At 43.9% G+C, this 20,843-nt stretch overlaps 1 protein-coding gene across 1 annotated transcript in view; it reads right to left on the bottom strand.

Moving 5' to 3' along the window:
• NMUR2 (neuromedin U receptor 2) overlaps positions 1 to 19,198 on the bottom strand; it is a 31,991-nt gene extending 12,793 nt beyond the window's left edge. The window contains exon 1 of the mRNA XM_053299015.1: positions 18,282 to 19,198. Coding sequence (XP_053154990.1) covers positions 18,282 to 19,004 — 723 coding nt within the window. The 5' untranslated portion in view covers positions 19,005 to 19,198. The remainder of the gene's footprint in view (positions 1 to 18,281) is intronic.
• Positions 19,199 to 20,843: the final 1,645 nt, after the last annotated feature.

Here is a 20,843-nt window from a genome sequence, read left to right as displayed (position 1 = left end):
TTTGGAAGGGCGGTATAGAAATCGAATAAATAATAATAAATAATTATCCTCTTTTCTTGGGGATGAGAGCAGTGTTGGCAGTGTCTTATCTGCTTTCCTGCTGAGATTATTAGTTTAGCTTGTTTGAGGCAACCAAAGAGGGGAGAATAATAGGGTCACTCTTTGGGCAGAGAGACCCTGAAGTTAACTCGGAAGCTAACTTGGGTCTGCTTAGACATAGAGGGAAAGGCATAAAGCTAATCCCCTTTTGATTCACATGATAGCTGGTGAACCTGGGGGCGATTGTCCAACTACCTGCTAAGTGACCAGTCCCCATATACCAACAAATAATGATCCCATGATCCCGTGAGGCTCTGAGCATGTTAAGAGCGGGAACTACAAGCCTTTAGTCCCAGTCATGAGCAGAGAGGCTTCTGGGAGCCCACAGAAAAGACCATGCTGGCAACAAAACAGTCCAAAGCATACCTCCACCTAACCTTTTTCTGAATATTGGGAGAGAGCTGTTGATAGAGAGGAACACGAGAGAGTGCCAAAATGGAAAACTCCTTGAGTATCCTGAGTAAATCTTGACTGCTTACCTGCCTGTCAAAAACAACAGAGCTGCATACACAGATATACCTTTCCAGAAATTTCTGTTCAGGCATTATATATGAATTATGTGGTGGCTGGGCACACATGATCCCTCTTTCCCCTTCTTGTATTCATATAATCGGATCCAGACTACTGTGCCTGGGAAATAGCAATGGCATGCCCTAATGACATGAAGAAAGTTTCTAGCTGAATCAATCTAAAGCAGCTACCATGTGGTACTATTTGTACCCTCTTACTGCAACACATATAAAATGCAGCAGATGCCATGGATTTACTTTTTGATTAAACTCACATAGAAATGGATGAAAGTCTCCTTCCCATGTAACTTACAATCTGATCTTAACCATATTTACTCAGAAGCAAGTCCTATCGATTGTGATGGGATTTACTTTCACATTACTTGGCTTAGAACTGCAGTCTCAACCACAATTTATTTTGTGGTATCGTTCATGACCACTATGGCTAGATCACTACTCTAAGTCACCAGGACTTCATTTCAACCCAGTAAGAACCAAAGGAAATTAAGGGGGGGGGGGGAAATCCAAATTGTATTTAGTAGTTAATGGAATATTGCAACCACAATAAGATGTTTTAATGACATAAAGGCAAGTGCTTACTAATGGTGATTATTAATAGCTCATTAGATGGGAGAGCATCTTTATTATGGTTTGCAAAGATTCAGGTTTTGATTGCTGAGAATGCAAATAATCTCTCTTTTCTTCCTAACAAAGTAGCAGCAGTATATTATTATATGCAGAATAATATTAATTTAATGTATATTAATGCTGCTCTTCAGAAAAGTGGCTGAAAAGAAATGTAGAGAATTCTTTTGTTTGACAGTACAACAGAAGCTCTCCAGTTTCCCTGGGCAATTCAACCTGCCACCTGCCCCCTTCTCTTCTGTGTTGTATAATTTATCACACTGTGTAAGAGCTTTTTTAATTCTGGTCAGTATAAAAGCACTTCTGTTATATTTCAGTTTATCAAGTTTTGCCCCTAGGGAATATATTTAACTGAAAATTGTTGTAATCATTTTTATTTGTATGGATTTTCTGTTTCATAAAGTGGAAAGCAACTAATGATGGCCAAATTTGCCTGAATACTTCAGTGGCTATTTTGCTGTCTCAAAAGTTATTTATTTTAGGAAAAGCTTCACAATATTTTTTTGTTGTGACAGGATAATAAACTTGAAAAATGCACCAAAGGAAAATGTCTCTTCTTCCCTATGTACTCTGGAGTTAATAGAGGCATATTCACATATTGCAATTAACCCTGCAGCATTTGCTGATGCTATGTAGTAGATATTATTAATTATTATTATCATAATCATCTTATTTTCCTTTCAGCAAAACTTATGGGACTTTGAGCATTTACAGTTTAAGGAAACAATCCTGCGGCTACCCAGATAAATTCCTATGAAACGAATAGGATTTAAACACCAGGATTTTACCCTTGTCATGGTGTAGGGAAGGCATCGGCAGCCCATGTTATCACAGGCAGAGGCTTGCCCCCGCCCCGTGTGGCAACAGTGCCGCGGCACATTCCCTACCCTGGTGCTGGTGGCACATTCGCTCTCTTAGTGGCAGCAGTAGCCTCCTTCCCGGAGACAGCATCCTCCTACCAGCCACATGGCATGCCACTGGATATAGGCAGGAAGCTGTGCAGGGGATTGGCAGGAAGCAGCGGTGAGGTGCAGGAATGCACCACTGGGGAAGGGCAGGATGAACAGGGAGAGGGAGCATGGCAGCGAAGCAAGGCAGCCCCAGGAGTGGCTGGCCAGCCAGTGAGGGGAGGCAAAGTAAGTTCAATTAATTACAAGGGAAAGTACTTTGAAGTAAGTATGGATAAAATAGTAGTGTTAAGTATCACTGAAATAAGCGGTGTACTTAAATGTGTATATACTTTCGTTTCAGTGGCTGACCTCCTGACTAATGTACTATGTGTTTAAGGAGAATTTTGGAGGTATGCTGGAAGCCCGTGCACAGTTCCCCATGTCCTCCTGCATGTGCATTGTTGCATCACAGAACTAAGACTTCCAAGCACTGCGAGCACGCCAGAATCTCTCTGCAGGGTTGGAAGCTGTTGACCCTCTTTGATGTGCTTCTGATTCTGGCGAGCACTTCTGGAGCACAAGCAGTGCTTGCTTGGAAGTCACAACAATACACATGCAGGAGGACTTGGGGAATTGTGTGTGGGCTCCCTGTGCACCCCCACAGAGCCTCCTTACATATACACTTAGTTAGTCGGGATGTCAGATGCTGATTTTAGTGGTATTTTGGCTGCACTCTAAATCACACTTACATGGAGGTAAATCTAACTGCACTTAGTGGGACTTACTTCTGAGTAGACATACATAGGATTGTGCTATCAGACATAACAAACTTTAGCTGGCTTGTGCTCCTAGTATCTCTAAACAGCATTTTGGATGGTTGTTCATCATCATCATCATCATCCCCCAGCAAGGCACTACCATGGTGTGGTTATGGGGCTTGTGTGCTCTGAGGAAGGTGAATAACTTTTCCTCATAATGAATCCCTATGAGGATTCATTGCACAACTTCATTTCTTCTGTTCGTTTTGACTATCATTGGACAATGCCAACTGTCAACTGCCATGTGTCAAATACACCCGCCCACACACACACTGGGATACTCAGTTTATTTTTAAGGTATTTTTGAAGTGTTTAGATTCTTTGGTGTCTTCATTACACACCTTCATTCCTTCTGTTCATTTTTACCCCACTGCCTTGCAGGTGGGGGTGGGGAATTAGTGGCATCCCATGTTCCAACTAGCCTGCAACCCTCAAGCCACTGGGTACTCAGTTTATACTGTATTTTAGGAATTTTTCAGGTGTTTAGACTCTTCAGTGTGTAATGAATCCTCATAGGGATTCATTATGAGGAAAGGTTATTAGACACCAAAGAGCCTAAACACTTGAAAAAAATCCTAGAACATAAACTGAGAAGTACGCCACTGACTTGCACAAAGCAAGGTACAAAGCAGTTGACAGTTGGTATTGTCAAAAAGACAGTCAAAATGAATAGAAGAAATGAAGATGTGTAATGAATCCTCATAGGGATTCATTGAGGGAAAGTTATTATACACCAAAGAATCCCAACACTTGAAAAATGGTAACCACACATTTTGCTCCGTAACTCCACTTCTACAAGGGCTAGAGCTTAGCTTTTTTTTTTTTTTTAATGAAAGCTGGGAATCTAGGGGAATTAACAGGAGTAATCTGAATCTCAAATTGATTTGAATCTAATCAGGCGCAATTCGATTTGTACCTGAATCTAGCCAATGGACCACAGGGGTGATTTGTTTTGTCTCCAAATCACTCAAATCAGCTAGATTTGGGTACAAATCGATTTGTACCCAAATCAATTTGCACATGCCTAATTGTTTTGTCTGAATTCTGTTGCTGCTGTAACATGGGTTATGTGCTGTGGCTCCTCCCAAAATCATAGAGAGAGTAGCTCAGAACAGCACAGATAAGTATCAGATATGGGTCAGCTCTATGCCAACCACATTTTGCACTGCCTGCCTCTTGGAGCTGTTGCCCAGGGATGTGTACGGAACCAGCGGGGGCCGGTTTGATAGTGGGAGGGATAACTTTAAGGGCGGCAGAGGGTGCACTTACAACCCCCCATGTTTCTCCTGCCGGCACTTGGTTTCCTCAAAGTCCATCAGGGCGGCTAGCATACCTCCCTGCCTCCCCATTGTCTCCTTTACTCGAAGTACTCGTTGCACCTGTACACGTCAGGGGCACGTGTGCACACTGCGCACATCGTGTGCCTGCACCCAACGTGCGCAGGCACGTTGAGTACTTCCGGTTACTTCCGGGAAAGGGGACAACAGGGTGGCAGGGAGGTACACTGCTGTCCAGAGGCGTAACTATAGGGGGGGCAGGGGGGGCACGTGCCCCGGGCGCCATCTTTTCTGGTCACGTGGGGGGCGCCGCCATGACCAATTTTTAATTTTTTTTTAAAAAAATTTGTTAATACAAATGTTTCCTGCTCAGTGCAGCAGCGCTGCAGCAGTCAAGGGAGCATGTCGGTGCCCCCTTCCCCACGAGCGGTCCCTTCCGTGCTGCCTGCGCCCCCCCCCCATTGCTTTGCTGGCGCCTGGCGGCCAGTCAGTGGCCTGGCTTGGCGGCGGCGGGCGCTTGTGATGAAAAACCTAAGTATAATGTAGTATGTTAGGGGGGCGGCGGGGGGCGCCATTTCAGTGCTTGCCCCGGGCACCGTTTTCCTTAGTTACGCCTCTGCTGCTGTCCTGACAGACTTTGAGGAAACCGAGTGCCAGTGGGGGAATCACGGTGTGTGTTGGGGGGTAAGTGCACCCTCCCTTGCACTTAAAGGCAGACACCCCCTGCCTTCAATCCAGCCTGTGTTTGAACCTGTTCTGAGGCCCATAAAAGGGCCTCTGAACAGATTTGTGCACATCCCTACTGTTGCCCTGCCCTCTGATGTCTCTACATTCCTCCTGCAAGTGCCTGGCAACAGAGATGCCCCGTCCCTAGAATTAATTCATCTAAAGTGAAAGAACTACAACAGAGAAAGCCCACTTTCCCCTGCATCTTATGCTCCACCTTGTCCATCCACACAAAAAGGATGGGATGACAAAACAAGAACAGCAAGAGAGGTCTGCAGCAATTCAGGACTGCAGAGATTTGTCCACAAACACATGAAGCTGGGGTAATACAAGAAATTAAACAACTAGGTTGTTTCCCCACAAAGGGCACACATCCCAGGCAGTGTTCTCTAATTTTTTCTGTGTGCAGAATGAGTTTTGTTCTTGGTGGCAGTATCAAGGCAGTGTGTGCACACATGCATTCAGAGTGGGGCCATCCTGATTCAACCTGAGCAGGATCTAATATTAACTGAGCAGACATGAAAAACTTGTGAGCTTGCCCATGTGTGCAAGCCTTAGAGGGAACACTGATGCCAGGCCATTGGGGGAGTGATACCACAGTGCTTAGCATAAAAACCAATGTGCTGACCCTATGCACAGCAGGGTTTCCATCAATGCTACATCTGGAGTAAACCTGTGGAAACCCTGGCCATGGCAACCTTCCTGTGATCCAGTCAATTGAAGAGAGAACATGTAGCCCCACAAATCTGGTGTCTGTCCTGGTGATTGCTGTGAACCAAGAATCCAAGTGCTCCCTCTGACAGTCTGGTCTCCCCTCAACACATATCCTTGGGAATTTTTGCCCCACACTGCAACCTGGCTAGCCAGGGGTTGTTCTAATGCCCTGTCCCGGGATGCCCCACTGGGGCCAATTTACATATGCCACAACACTGGTCCCAGGCTGGCCTGTTTAGCTCTGGTCATAGGATCCATTCCTGCTCTTTCCTAACTCTGCCGACCCAAAACCACTCGGACACATGAAGCTGACCGGATTCCTTGGAAGTCTTGGAAGTGGGAAGGGGAGGGTAAGGAGCATGAGTTATATTCTTAACCAGATAAACCAGGAGCCCCACATCATCAGAACACCCTATAGTTGGAAGGGGAGGCCTACCTCATGACAGTGCAGTCCAACAGAGAGCTGAAGCACATGGTGCCATGATTTTTCTCCAGTGGATTGGCTCTCTCATGAGAGGGCTCAACCCTGGCTGGCAATCCAGCATGGGGATGAGAGTGTTTTGGGACTTCCTGGATTGCTTGGTAGGGATGTGCAAACAGGTTCAGGGGTTTGCCGTTTGCAGGCAGTTTTGGTTCGGGGGTTTGATGGTCCGGGGGTTGAACCCTCCCTCCCTGATTTTGTCTGGACCTGGACCAACCCCCCTCCACTGAAGTTCAGGGTCCACAGACCGAAAATTGTTAAAAAAATTTTTTTTAACTTTTTACTTCCCTCAGGGGAGTTCCTGGAGGCGGGGGAGGGGGGTGTCCATGGAGGTTCCCCCTCCCCCTGCCAGCCTTCTAAATCACCCCCTTGCCCCATTTGGGCACTCTTTGGCCGGTTTCTGGCCTTCTCCCAGCGGCCTGGTATGCTCCATTATATGGAGCTTGCTGGAATGCAGCCACAGTGGACCAGGAAGAGGAAGAATCCGGGGTTGGGAAACTGTGGTTGAATGATTTTCTGCGGGATGATTCCCAGCTTCACAATTAACCACAGGTTCATCTACTTGAGGTTTCACACTATGCCCTAATGGGCCCTATTAGGACAACAACATATTTTAACAAGACTGAGAGTTGCCCTTAGGTAGTATGAGCCTTCGGTGGGGTCTGTGATGCACACAAACACAGGGCTTGTATTTTCTACAGAGGTGCAAATATTTCCTTCCCAGCAGCAACTGAGTAGATATCACACACATCAGCTACAAGCGAGTCAAGAAAGCAAGACGTTTGGGTGGGATGAGATCTGGGGGAAAAAAATTCTATAAAAGTTTACAGTTTCTGCTTTTTTCATGGATAAATGCAATCTGGCCTTCCTGCTTGATATGAGAGGAGCCATTTTTGTGCCAGAGCTGCTTAGATGCTGGCGGGGGGAAACTAACTTCTCCGCCTCTGTGCTCTTCAGTGGTTTCTCTGTACACATATCAAGGCTTCACATTGATAAGGGACCAGTCTGACGTTAATGAGGAGGAAGAACACAACTAACAAAAACAATATTTCTGTCTCCACTTACAGCAACATTTCAAGGACAAAATAACATAAACTGAATGGAATGTTTTGAATTAGGAGGGGCCAGTGGAGTGAACGTTTATCCATAATTAGCCACAGGGCTCTAGAGCACACACGGACGCATCATGAGCTGACCAGGCAGTCAACCCAGCCCTGTGGCTGGGCTGTTTCAGCTCTATGGCTGAGAAAATGGACTTTTATAGATTCTTTCAAAGAGGCAAAATTATCTGTCTTAAGATGCAGCCAGTATTTAATGAGACTGAAAACAACACCTAGAATTACAGCCTTTTAAGCATGTTTTTTTTAGATGTCAAGGAGTTATTCATGCTTCAGGATAAATGTTGAGAGAAGCCACTTCGAACTACACTCGTGGCATTGAGGGAAGCAGCCCCTCCCTTCTGCTCTCGGATTTTGTTTTGAAACAAGTTCACATAGCATGCTCCGTGTTTTCCTTCTAGCCAATGCGGGGGAAGAGAGAGCGAGCACACTTCCTAAAGAGCAATATCTGCATTACTAAAGGGAGCATCCCTCTTATCATGCAAATGATTCTACATCAGTGCCTCTCCCTATTTGCTCTGCTGTTTTCAGAAAAAGTAGCTTAAAACCAGCATTTTAAAGATCTAGGAATACGTTGAGATAAGATAGAATTCACATCACAAAGCCTGATTTGTCTGTGAAGTGGGTCCAAGAATCTCGAAGGGTCTTCAGGGTAAGCTTGGCTGGTGTCCTGCTGTCACTCCCCTGCAACTGGTATTCAGAGGCATCCTGCCTCTGAGGCTGGAGCTGGCCTATAGCCCTTCAACTAGTAGCCAATGATAGCCCTCTCCTACATGAAGTTATCCAAACTCCACTTAAAGCCATCCAGGTCGTTGGCTGTCACCACATCTTGTGGCAGAGAATTCCACAAGTGGATTATATGTTATGTGAAAAAGTACTTCCATTTGCTGGTCCTAGATTTCCTGGCAATCAATTTCACGGGATGACTTCTGGTTCTAGTATTATGTGAGAGGGAGAAGAATTTCTCACTATCCACTTTCTCCACACTATGCATGATTTTATAGACCTCTATCATGTCTCCCCACGGTCATCTTTTTTCTAAACTAAATAGTCCCAGGTGTTGTAGCCTTTATTGATGATTGATTGATTAAGAGCCGTCATGTCGGTGTCAACTCTTAGCAACCACATAGATAGATTCTCTCCAGGATGATCTGTCTTCAACTTGGCCTTTAAAGACTCTCAGTGGTGCATTCATTGCTGTCATAATAGAGTCCATCCACCTTGCTGCTGGACATCCTCTTCTTCTCTTTCCTTCAACTTTCCCCAGTATTATGGACTTCTCAAGGGAGCTAGATCTTTGCATAATGTATCCAAAGTATGCTAGTTTGAGCCTGGTCATTTGTGCCTCGAATGAAAATTCTGGATTGATTTGTTCTATGATCCATTTGTTTGTTTTCCTGGCTGTCAATGGTATCTCAAAAGTCTTCTCCAGCATCAAAGTTCAAAAGTGTCAATGCTTTTTCTATCTTGCTTCTTCAAAGTCCAGCTTTCACCACCATAGTGTGTCGTGGGAAAAACCATGGTCTGAACTATTCTAATCATTGTAGTTGTAGACACATCACAGCATCTAAATATCCTTTCCAAGGCCTTCATTGCTATGCTACCAAGTGCTAGTCTGTGGTATATTCCTTGACTGCTGGATCCTTTACTGTTGATGGTCGATCCTAAATGGCAGAAGCTATCCACCACTTCAATGTCTTCATTGTCAATTCTGAGGCTGGTTGCTGTACCCGTTGTCATTAGTTTAGTCTTTTTTACATTTAATTGTAGTCCCATTTTTTCACTGTGCTCCTTGACTTTCATTACTAGAGCCTGCAGATCATCCACATTCTGATGGTTTCATTAGCATAGCACAGGTTATTGATGTTTCTTCCTCCAACTTTAAAATCACGATCATCTTCTTCCAATCCATATACTATGTTCAGCATATAAACTGAATAAAGAAGGAGAAAGTATAAAGCCTTGTCTTACTCCTTTGCCGATCTGGAAACAGTCTTTTTCACCATATTCCGTCTGGACTATGGCTTCCTGTCCTGTGTATAGGTTTCTCATGAGAACAATGAGGTGTTCTGGGATGCCCATTTCCCTATGGATATTCCACACCTTGACATGGTCAACACAATCAAAGGCTTTTTTGTAGTCAAGGAAGCACATATTGACTTCTTTTTGGTATTCTTTGGCTTTCTCAATTATCCAGTGTACATCAGCAATGATGTATCTTGTTCCTCGGCCATTTCTGAAACCACCTTGAACATCTGGCATTTACCTTTCCACGTAGGGCTCTAATCTACATTGAATGATCCTGAGCATTATTTTGCTAGCATGCGGAATTAAGGATATTGTGCAATATTTTGTGCAATCTGTTAAGTCTCCTTTCTTTGGTATAGGTATGTAGACTGACCTCTTCCAATGTGTTGGCCACTGTGTTGTTCTCCAAATTTGCTGGCATAGTTTGGTTAGAGCTTTGACTGATTGTTCTTCTGTTGCCTGCCATATTTCTGTTGCTATTCCATCAATTCCTGTAGCCTTCTGACTTGATAATGACCGGAGTGCTGATCTAACTTCATCTTCCCGTACTAGAGGTTCTTGCAAGTAGGGAGTATCTTCTGGAGTATCTTGGATGTTGGCGTCCCTGCTGTACAGATTTTCAGTATACTCCTTCCATCTCTGTGTGATCTTCTCTGAATCAGTCCTTTGGCATCATACCAATTCGAGGCTGGAACCTCCTTCTTAGTTCAGCGATCTTTTGGAAAACTTGCCTTGCTTTTCCTTGTCTATTTCCATCCTCAAGTTCTTTACAGATGTCATTGTAGTACTGCTCCTTGTCTCTTCTAACAGCTTACTGAAATTCCCTATTAAGTTCCTTTCTGAGGTCTTTATCTTTCTTAACTTGGCTTCTCTCCTCTTCTTGGCAATTTCCACCATCTGTTGTGACATCCATTTTGCTTTCTTCTGTTTCTTGGTCTTTGGCAGTCTCTTTTCACATTCGTCCCTAACAACTTCTTTGATTTCATGCCACAGTTCCTCTGGTTCCCTATCAATGAGGTTCAGGACTTCAAAGCAATTCCTGACGTTCTCCTTGAAAATGGTGCGTACATACTCAAGATCATATCATGGAAGCTGAATAGCTTTGTTTTTTCTCTTTAGCTTAACTTGGAACTTGCATATGAGCAGTTCGTGATCTGTTCCACAATTGGCCCCCAATTGTATCTTTGCTGTTATAACTGGACTCTTCCACCTTCTTGCACCAATAATGTAATCAATTTGATTTCTATGCACTCCATATGGCGATGTCCATGTGTATAGGCGCCGTTTTGGTTGTTTGAAGAATGTGTTAAAAATGAAGAGATCATTGGCTTGGCAGAAACTAATCAGTCATTCTCCTGCTTTGTTTCTGTTTCCTAGGCCATATAGGCTGAATGTGTTTTCCTCCTTACCTTTTCCAACTTTGACATTCCAGTCTCCAACCACCAGCAGCACATCTTGCTTGCATATTCTGTCAATTTCAGGCTGGACTTGAGCATAAAACGCATCAACTTCCTCTTCTTCTGCGCATCAGTTGTTGGGGCATAGACTTGAAGAACTGTCATATTAAAGGGTTGTCCACAAAATCTAATTGATATTAGTCGGTCACTGACCACATTGTATTCAAGTATTATCATTGCTATATCCTTCCTGACTATGAAAGCAACACAATTCCTTCTCTGGTTTTTGTGTCTAGAGTAGTAAATGCTATGGTTTTCTGACTGAAAGTGTCCCATTCCAGTCCATTTTAATTAACTGATGCCCAATATGTCAATCTGTAGTTGATCCATTTCATCTTTCACTGTGTTCAAGCTTTCCCAGATTCATGCTTCTTACGTTCCACATTCCTATTGTAATTCTGTCTTTGTAGCTTCGAATTTTCTTTTCTTGCACAGCAACATCAGCTGCTAGATGTCCAAAAGGCTTTAGTCTAACCGCATCATAAACACCATCGGTACTCTGAGAGATCCTCAGCTCTTCCTCAGTAGCATGTTGAGTACCATCTGACCTGAGGGGCCCATCATCCAACACTACATCGACAATCATTCCATTTTGTCTATCCATGTGGTTTTCTTGGTAAACTACAGAAGTGGTTTACCATTGCCTTCTCCCGTGCAGTATGAAGTGATGCCTTTGTCATTGTCACTGAAGTGATCATCTGCCTCCAGCACCTTCCTATATTGCTGCTGCCCAATATAAGTCCCTGCATGCTTTAGTTGGGCATCTGGGATAACCTTCACACTTTGGGTGACCCTACTGGGAGTATACCTCCCGATGTACTTCGCTCATCCCTCCCAGGAACACCCCCCGCCCGCCACTATGAGGCAGCATAGCAGGACTGGCAAGGGTGGGGGGCTGTAGCCTTGCCTCATAAGAAAGATGCTCTAGGCCCCTGGTCATCTTGGTTGCCCTCTTCTTCACCTCTTCCTTATTATATTGTTTATATTAGATTTTGTTAGACAATAAAAGCTATGTACAGAAGAGAAAAAGAGCCCTGACCTATAATTTGTCCAAACTATACCCCTTTATTCAGAGGGTTTTGTTTTGCATTAAAGAGGTGTTGACTGGGATAATTTGTCCCTTGCAGCTGCGCAGAAGAGTCTTGTCTCAACACTTTCCTTTGCCTTGCAAACAAAGCATCAAGCCTAAAAATCAAAGGAATATAACCCAAGATGTTAGTTATCAAGGTAATTTGCCTGATTGTATGGGCAAATGGCAAATGGCATGAGGGTACAGAGATGAAGAATAGAATAATCAACAAAGTGGCTAATTTCCTTTAGTTCAGATGAGTTGCTGATCTGCACAGTACTAAATGCATAAATCAGGCCAGCTTGCTTCCTTATAGATTTATTGAGCTACTTCTCAGAATGTCACCTCTGAGAACAGGTTATTTAACTCCTTTGCATTTCATTTCTAAATGGTAGAGAGAGTGGGCTGCATGCTGAAGTGTGTGGTTGTTGTTTTTTGGGGTTGTTTTTTTAATGCTTCTGGTTTCTTCACTATTGAGAAACAGTGACTGGTCAGTGACAGACACTTTACAGGAGATACCACAGAGATTAATGTCGTAATCCTCATCATACACTCTTCAGATTCCCAAAGAAAGTGGGGGCAGGATATTCACTCCCAGTGGACATGGGTAAATTGACCTTATAGTCCTGGCCAATGTCCATACATGGCTTCTGCATTTCAAAATCTTGTTCATTTTTCCTGGGTGATAGATACTGAATCGTAAAAGGTAATTCATGAGCTTTTGCAGTTTCGCTGTGGTGACATGACATCACAGACACTACAGAACAGGCTTCTCCAAGGTTCAAGACAGGAGTCTTTCCCAGCCCTACCTGGAGATGCCAGGGACTGAATCTGAGGTCTTTTGCATGAAGGGCAGATATTCTGTCACTGAGATATGGCCTCACCACATCATATGGCCCCATGTGAAGATAAAATCGCCATATTTTATCTTCACTTGACTTGCTGATATGAGGGAAAGGACACTGTTGTAGCCATTTGTCCACTGCCTCAACTTAAAAACAAAACAGGTGTTTGACAAATGAATACAACATTGAGGTTTAGCATCGTAGCGGATTAAACCCTTTGCACCCAGATCAATAAAGAGACGAGACACCTGAATGGAATTAAACATGGGCCACAACTTTATTGATCAAATCAGAAAGGAAGAACAGGAGGACTGGCACTTCACCCCACCCCACAGTGCGGAAGCTAACTATTCACTGATCCCAGTGAATTCACCTACAGAGAACGGGTGCTACATCTTGGCTCCAGCCAGCATCATCCCTGAAGGTTAATGCTGCCATCTTAGCCAACCTATGTCAAAACAGCCTGCCCAAGCTCACCCCCCTCAAGCAGTGAGGTCCTTTAATGAGGGTGAAACCCTGGCAGGCAGGAGTAACTCCAGGGCCCGCACTCCTTGAGCCATGAAGCCTCTAAGGACTGCCATGGAGGACTCCTCCTGATGCCAAAAGCCTTTAAGGTGTTCACTGGAAACTGTACTGCCCCCATTTGCCGCACTGTGCTTGCCTGCTGTTGTGACCAGGACAGGATTACTAACAAACTAGAGGTAACAGTGGGAGGTAGGCGAAAAAACTCCCTGGCCAGGCCAATCAGCAGGGGAGCAAAAAATTCCTACCTGGCCCCCTAAAATGGGTGACCAGTAAAAGACCCCCACTGTTCTCAGGGACGGGAGGGCGGGGGTTGCTGCTCCACATGGACTGGAAGTGAAGGCTGAGCTGCTCGGATCTGCCCAGCCTAAGCCCTGTCCCTAAAGCCCTTCAGCCAATGGCTGTTAAGGAAGTCTCGTGCCTTTTCTGAAGGAGGCTGGGGCAAGGAAGCTGTGCTCTGAAGTTGTCGGGAGCGAGCGGCTGCATAGTCTCAGAGCAAGCTCATGTGAGGGAGAGAAATGCTGAATCATCCCTGCTGAGCTACATGACTTGGCTTTTCCTAAAACTCTTCTGTACTATTGGTAGGTTCAAAATGGCTGCCGCCGCCACCACCCCTCTTTACTAAAGAGCTTGAACCTCCCTGGGCTTGGGGTGGAATCTCAGGGGGAACTCTCTTTATTCTGCTACTACACAAGTTCCACAAACATTCCACGTGTAAGCTTACATGGGATGAGAAAAGTGATAGCTGCTGAATGCCTGAGGATGTGCTCGCACCAGAGGGAAATATACAGGTACCAGAATTGCGTGTGACTTTAACTGCTATGAACTCTGAGTTCACAGAAATTAGGGTCTCTCTTACTGTTCTACTTACATGAATGGATAGACTCCTATGCATTGCAATGAAAGGAAAAAAATCTTTAATTTTTTTTTTTAAAAAAAACCAAATCCTACAAACTTGGGGCTGCCTGGGGGGAGTTGAGGCCAGACCTGCTGTACCCCCAGACCCACTTTGGGGTGCCCCGGCACCCCCCAAAGGTGGGTAATGGGGCATCCTCAAATCCCCATTATTCCCTATGGGAGAAATGCAATAATTGAAAACATCTTCAGAAATTCATCAATAATCACAGAAGTGTCCGATTGCTTTGGCGTTCGGTTTTGTGCCAGTTTTGTGCCACCCCAGTTTTGTGCCCCTAGGTACTCCACATAGGGAATAATGGGCTGTTTTGAGTCCCCATTATACCTTATGAGAAAAATAATAAAAAATTCAAAAAATCATTAAAAATTGTAGGAGTGTCCGATTGCTTTGGGGGTTGGGTGGTATTTGGCACCCATGGGTGCCTACCACCCAACCCACTTTTGGAGGCTTGAACCAGTTTGAACCAGTTCAAATAGAACTAGGCTCTGTTTGGTTCTAACTTGGACCGGCATTGCCAGTTCAATGCCCTGTTTGGTTCAATTTCGAACCTTTGAACTGAACCGGTTCAAATTCAAACCAGTTCAAATTCAAACCTGTTTGCACATCCCTAGCCCATATCCTCTTTATACAAAAGGATATGGGCTAGGGATGTGTAAACAGGTTTGAATTCTAACTGGTTTGATACTCCTCCAGGAAGGTTGAGGGCCTCCTAGTAGTGGGTGATTTTATCGTTAGTGGGACAGAAAGATGGGTTTGTGGCCCATGTGCAGACTGCACAGTGACTTGCCAGCATGGTGCAAAGGTTGTGGGCATCACACTGCAACTAAATAGGCTTAGGCAGTACAGGGGATGAGTCAGCTTTCATGGTGCATGTCGGCACCAACGATATTTGGAAATGCGGTTGGGAGGCCCTCCCTAGAAATCAAATTTAGGCTGCTGAGTAGCATACTGGAGATTCCAGAGATGCCAGGTAACATCTCTGGCATCTCCTAGACAGGGCTGAGAGAAACTCCCACCTGCACCTTTGGAGAAGCTGCTGCCAGTCTGCATAGACAATATTGAGCGAGATGGACCAATGGTCTGACTCAGTATAAGGCAGCTTCCTATGCTGCTATTGAAAGTCCAGGACCCCCAGGACAGCATTCTCTGAAGTGCTACCTGTTTCACACACAGGGTCAGCAAGACTAGTGGAGCTGAGGTGTCTCAATGTATGAATGAGTCGGTTGTGCCAGGAGGAGGTGTTTAGATCTGTTAGGCACTGGGATGCATTTGGGGAAAAGCAAAGTCTTTACAAAAGGGACAAAAGGATTCTTATGACATTTGGCCCTGTGTGTTTGAATTTTAACAATCCCAAACTGGATTGGGACCATGGGGTGAAGTAAATTGGTGGGGGGGCTTTAGACTTTTGCTCTGATGTGATTCTAATTGTTACCCCCTCATGGCTGCTATCTGCACTAAAACCAAAACCAAAACCAGAAATATAGGGCCAAACTATGTGATTGATGTCTAGTTTGGCCCTTGAGGGCTTTGAAAAGTTGGAACACTTTAGGCTTTCCCTCATGAACTGGCACAGTTTTGATGATCACAATGCAAGAGCCTTCAGCCACTATTGTCAGCCTTGCTTTTAAAACTTTCAAGATTTTTACACTAAAGTAATCCTGCTTTTCATTGAAGTACTATCACTCTTTGTCATTGCTGAGTATTGTTTGTGAAGTGAAGAGAAGAAACCACAATAGCAAGGGAACAGTAATTTTGCTATAGCTTCACCAACCCAGGATGCCTCTAAAGGGAATGCTATTATCTTATGATTTTATTCTTTTTTATTTCTTCATACTCTGATCATCACAATTAAAGTCTTTTTCCCTCCAAAAGCTCACAGAATGGAACAGAATGTTGGAAACCAGGCTGATTGTACACAAATATTGTACCACACAGAGTGCAAATTGTGTAAGTCACTTATATATGACATCTGCTAAACACATGACATCTGCACACCACTGCAGGAGTGGTATATTGTGCCCCATGTGGTAATCTTTGTCTATGAGCATTGAGCAAATCATTATCTTCTCTTTCAGAATAAGGCGGCATGTTTCCCTGCCTTCGACATGCTTGAAAGACAGAAGAAAGTCAGGATAAGTTGTGTAGAATCAATAAGATAGTGGACATGCAAAACAATAATAATAGCCCAATTCAGTCAGTATGCTGTACAAGTATACAGATGACTGTACACAAATACACGTGTATGTTGAATGACTATCCCTGGGTTCATTTTAAAAGTGGACCAGTTTATAGGAAGTATACTTCTGGTCCTGCATTAAGCACAACATGTGAATGACTGTTCCTGTGTATGGCTCTGTGCTTGGGCACATTGTACACTCATTGTATGAGTGTTGAACATAACGTGTGATTGAACCTAATGTTCTACTAATCAAAAGGATAAACCCAGCATGGCATTACGTCAAAGGTAATGTTTAGGCCTGCGTCAATGATTCTTTCCCACTGCCATTGCCTTCTCTGAATGTCTACATCTTGCAAGAATGACAAGTGCTATGGAAAAGAATACGTATGCAACAGGTTGAAATTATGGATAAAATGCTGAACCTCTAAAATCAGAAGCAGAGGCCTTAATATGAATTTGGTGGGTTTGACATATTGTGGCTTTTCTCTGACTCAAGAAGGGAACCAACTTTAAACAGATGATGTTTGCAAAGTGTCTGATGGAGCTGTCAAAGAAGACTATGGTAATATTTGATTAAACAGTTATGGCAGGATCCCTTTGAAACCATATTTCCTACATACATGAGGGAAGAGGGAATAATTTTGTGGCAACAATATCAATCTACAAACACAAACAATCCACTGAAGGCAATCAGTGATGTAAGATCAATGAAAGCATCCGTGTTTGTTTACTTAACTCGTATTCCTGTCTCTGTCATTCAGCCCAGTTATTACTTAAAGGTTCAGATGCTCTGCTGAATTGCAAAATTCTTCTATTCACTTCTGGGCAAGGTTGGAGTGCTTTTATGAACAGGTTCTACACTAATTTCAGATGCAGGTACATATAATGACTTTCTGCATCCTGTTCACAGGCAACATCCAGTCTTTTTCAAATGTATTCCTCCTACTTACTAGTTACTCCTATTTTACTTAAAATTCCTCCAATTTTGTCTGTGGAACTTACTTCTGAGTAAATCTGTTTAGGATTAGGCGGCAAGGAAGAGGTTAAATGCCCCACATTTACTGAACAACACAGATTTCATCTTTAAATGCTCTAAATTGACATTTATGGAATGTCAATCAAAATTGGAAAGCCTACTTCTGGATCTTTTGCAAATGCAGAAAGAAGTGGGAGGATGAACTAACCATTTGCGAGGCCACTAGATGGAACTGAAAAATGAAATGATGTCATATTATTATTATTAGGAATATTTATATACCACCATTCAACTAAAAAAAGTTCCCTAAGAAGTTTACATAGCAAAAGAAAGGAGAAGATGGTTCCTGCTCCCAAAGGGGCTCACAATCTAAACAGAAACACCAGAAACAGAAACAGAGACACCAGAAACAGCCACTGGGAGGGATGCTTTGCTGGGATAATTAGAGCAGTTACCTGTTAAAGATACCACCAGTATATCTCCTAATGGCGGAATGGGGAAATGACTAGCAAGCCAGAGGCTGCCGGTTTGAATCCCCACTGGTATGTTTCCCAGACTACGGGAAACACATATATCGGGCAGCAGCGATATAGGAAGATGCTGAAAGGCATCATCTCATACTGTGCAGGAGATAGCAATGGTAAACCCCTCCTGTGTTCTACCAAAGACAATCACAGGGCTCTGTGGTCGCCAGGAGTTGACACCAACTTGGTGGCACACTTTACATTTATACCACCAGTAAATAGCCATCACTTGGAAAGGTACTTCCTTGTCCAGTTAGCAAGTGGAAATAAGGGTAAATACTGTTAATGGGTTGAGTAAAAGTGCTGTGCCAAATCAGTTTCATAGTGCCATATGGCAGAATTTGAACCCTCTTCTAGTGTGCATTGCCAGAAAGATACTAGTAAGCTAGAAGAGGTTAAATAAAAGTGGTAATGAATGAGATGATGTTATGTAAAATGAAATGGATTTTAAGAGTTGGTTTCACAAAGACAGGTTAATCAAGACTCACTTTCTGCCCCATCAGACAGTACAGCACACTGATGATGCTCATTGGCAGCACATAAAAGAGGAAAGAGGTTAATTGGATGACACAGTTGTAGATCCACATGGGCTTGACCACGGCACACGTAGCAGAACCAGGGACCTCTGTTTGGTTTGGAAAATACTGGAGCACAATGCCGTGGATGCTGGTGTTGGGAAGAGAGAAGAGGACAGACAGGAGCCAAAGGGAAATGATGATCCTCAGGGCACGTCGGCGGGTGCTTTTCAGCTTGGCTCGGAAGGGGTGAATGATGGCCACATATCTCTCTGCACTGACTGTGGTCACATTCAAGATGGAAGCAAAGCACACAGTTTCAAAGAGAGCTGTCTTGAAATAGCACCCCACCTGTCCAAACAAGAAGGGGTAGTTGCTCCACATTTCATAGACTTCCAGGGGCATCCCAAAAAGCAAAACCAGCAGGTCTGAAACAGCAAGGCTGAAGAGATAGTAGTTAGTGGGAGTTCTCATGTTCCTCTGCTTGAGAATCACCAGGCACACTAAAAGATTGCCAGAGATTCCAATGATGAAAATCAAAACATACACACAAGTCATAGGCAGGGACAGGTGGCTCTGTCGGGGTCCGTATAAAAAGGCGAGGTAGTCCTCAGTGCTGTTCAAGTATCTCCGTAATGGTTCCACTTTTTTCTCTGTTTGGTGGACACGCCAGGAGATGTTAGCGATCCATTCCATTGTGAGTTCTGTCGATGAAGAATCTCTTCCCTGGCTCTGATTTTGATGTAGTTGTCCCTCAATTTGCTTGTTCCAGGTGGCTCACTTTTCAAAGTAGAAATGTCACAGAGGAGGAGGCAGGAGAGGATAGAGAGAATGTCCTTTCAGACCTGAAAGCAAAAAAGCACTGAGAGAAGTGTGTGTGTCTGCTTTTGCTATTATAACTGTTCCCTTGTGAAGAGTTCCTTCGGCAGCAAACCCCTCCTTTCATATACTCATTGGCTAGCTACATGAATCAAATTATATGTTGATCGAGCTAGTCTTGGCTACTTGTATCAGCTTCCCTGGCAGAGACATTCACTAAAGAAGAGGTAAAGCTTGGAGAAATTGGGTGAGAGTAATGAAGCCTTGAATCTGAAATGTTTGGTGTAAGGCCAGCTGCAAAATTCTTATCCTTGTTAGAGGCTGAGATTCCAGGGGAAGGTATGGAGGCTCAGTGCTAAAGCTTAATCAAAAGTTATGCTAAAGTGAATGTTTCCAGCTAGGAGTTACGGAGGGGAAAATATTATGTGCCATGTAACAAGCTTTAGTCCTTACTGATTTGAGTGTTCTACATGGTGACTAACAAATATTGCCAATACACTGGCCTTTCTAGATAACTATTTAATCAGTCCTCTGTATTAGCCAGTTTTAACATTTTCACTGCATATGTGCAGGTGGAAATTTACCACTTCAGTGCACTGTGTCATGGAGAAGCAATAATCTCTGAAGTATTTTTGAAGCATCCCCTAAAAATCTGCTCAAAAATCTAGTGACAGTTGTACCCTTAACTTTTAGCTGCAGTTCCTTTTCCCATCCTCCACCCCCACAGAAGTTTGTCCCTAGAGGGCCATGGTGGAAATGGAGAAGGAAATAGGAGAAGAAACAGAAAGGAAAGAAGATAGAAAGGAGAACATAGTCTGAGAATAAAGACACAGCTAGTTGGTGTCCAAGTCTCATCTGCAGCATCCTTCTTAATCAGGAACAATAGACAAATATTCTGTGGGAATGGGGTGTGTGTGTGTGTGTGAGAGAGAGAGAGAGAGAGAGAGAGACAGACTGGAAGAGGGGGTGAGATTTTATGATTAGCAACATCACAGCTAGGGATGTGCACAAAACTGTTTCAGTTCGGTTTGAATCCGAACTGGATTCAGACCGGACCAGACCGGTTTGTGTCCTCCCGCCAACCGGCCTGAGGCCTGGCTTGGCTCAAATTTGAGCTGTTTCAGACCCAGTTTGAGGGTGGTGGTGGGACTGGTGTAGCTGGTTGTAAACTGAAGTACTCACAGTTGGCAGCTCTGGCAGCCGCGCAGTGGGGAAGCTGAGGTGGTCCTTCCGCTTCTCCCTGGCTGGCCTTTGCCTGACTCTAGCCCATTTTAGCCTGTCTTGGGCCTAAACTCCATGCACACGCATGGGCCACTTGTGTGACCATGCAATTGGCCCGCAATTTAACCCAACCAGGTCTTGTTTGGTCTGAGGTAGTGCCAAATTGCTCGGGCCAATTTGGGCCCAGTTTGAGGGTGGCGGGGGTCTTCCCTGTCTTCCCTAAGTGTAGCTTGTTGTAAATTTGAAAGCTTGCTGTAAATTTGAGCCAAGCCTGTGTCTAGTTTTTTATGCTTGTATTTTATAGGTTTTTAATTTGGTTTGTTTTTATATTTTTAGCTTAATATTTTTATTGTCATTTTATTGTATGTTTTTAAACTTTTTGTAAACCGCCTTGAGATTGTTTTTAATGAAAGGCAGTTTATAAATTCAACAATAAAGAAAATAAATAAATTAAAAGTGGGAGTACTCACAGTTGGCACCAGTGCCAGTGGCTCC

Source organism: Hemicordylus capensis, chromosome 2 (genome assembly GCF_027244095.1).
Source record: "Hemicordylus capensis ecotype Gifberg chromosome 2, rHemCap1.1.pri, whole genome shotgun sequence".
Lineage (NCBI taxonomy): Eukaryota > Metazoa > Chordata > Lepidosauria > Squamata > Cordylidae > Hemicordylus > Hemicordylus capensis.
Note: the sequence above shows the minus strand (reverse complement) of the source record. Positions and strands in the feature narration are given on the sequence as shown.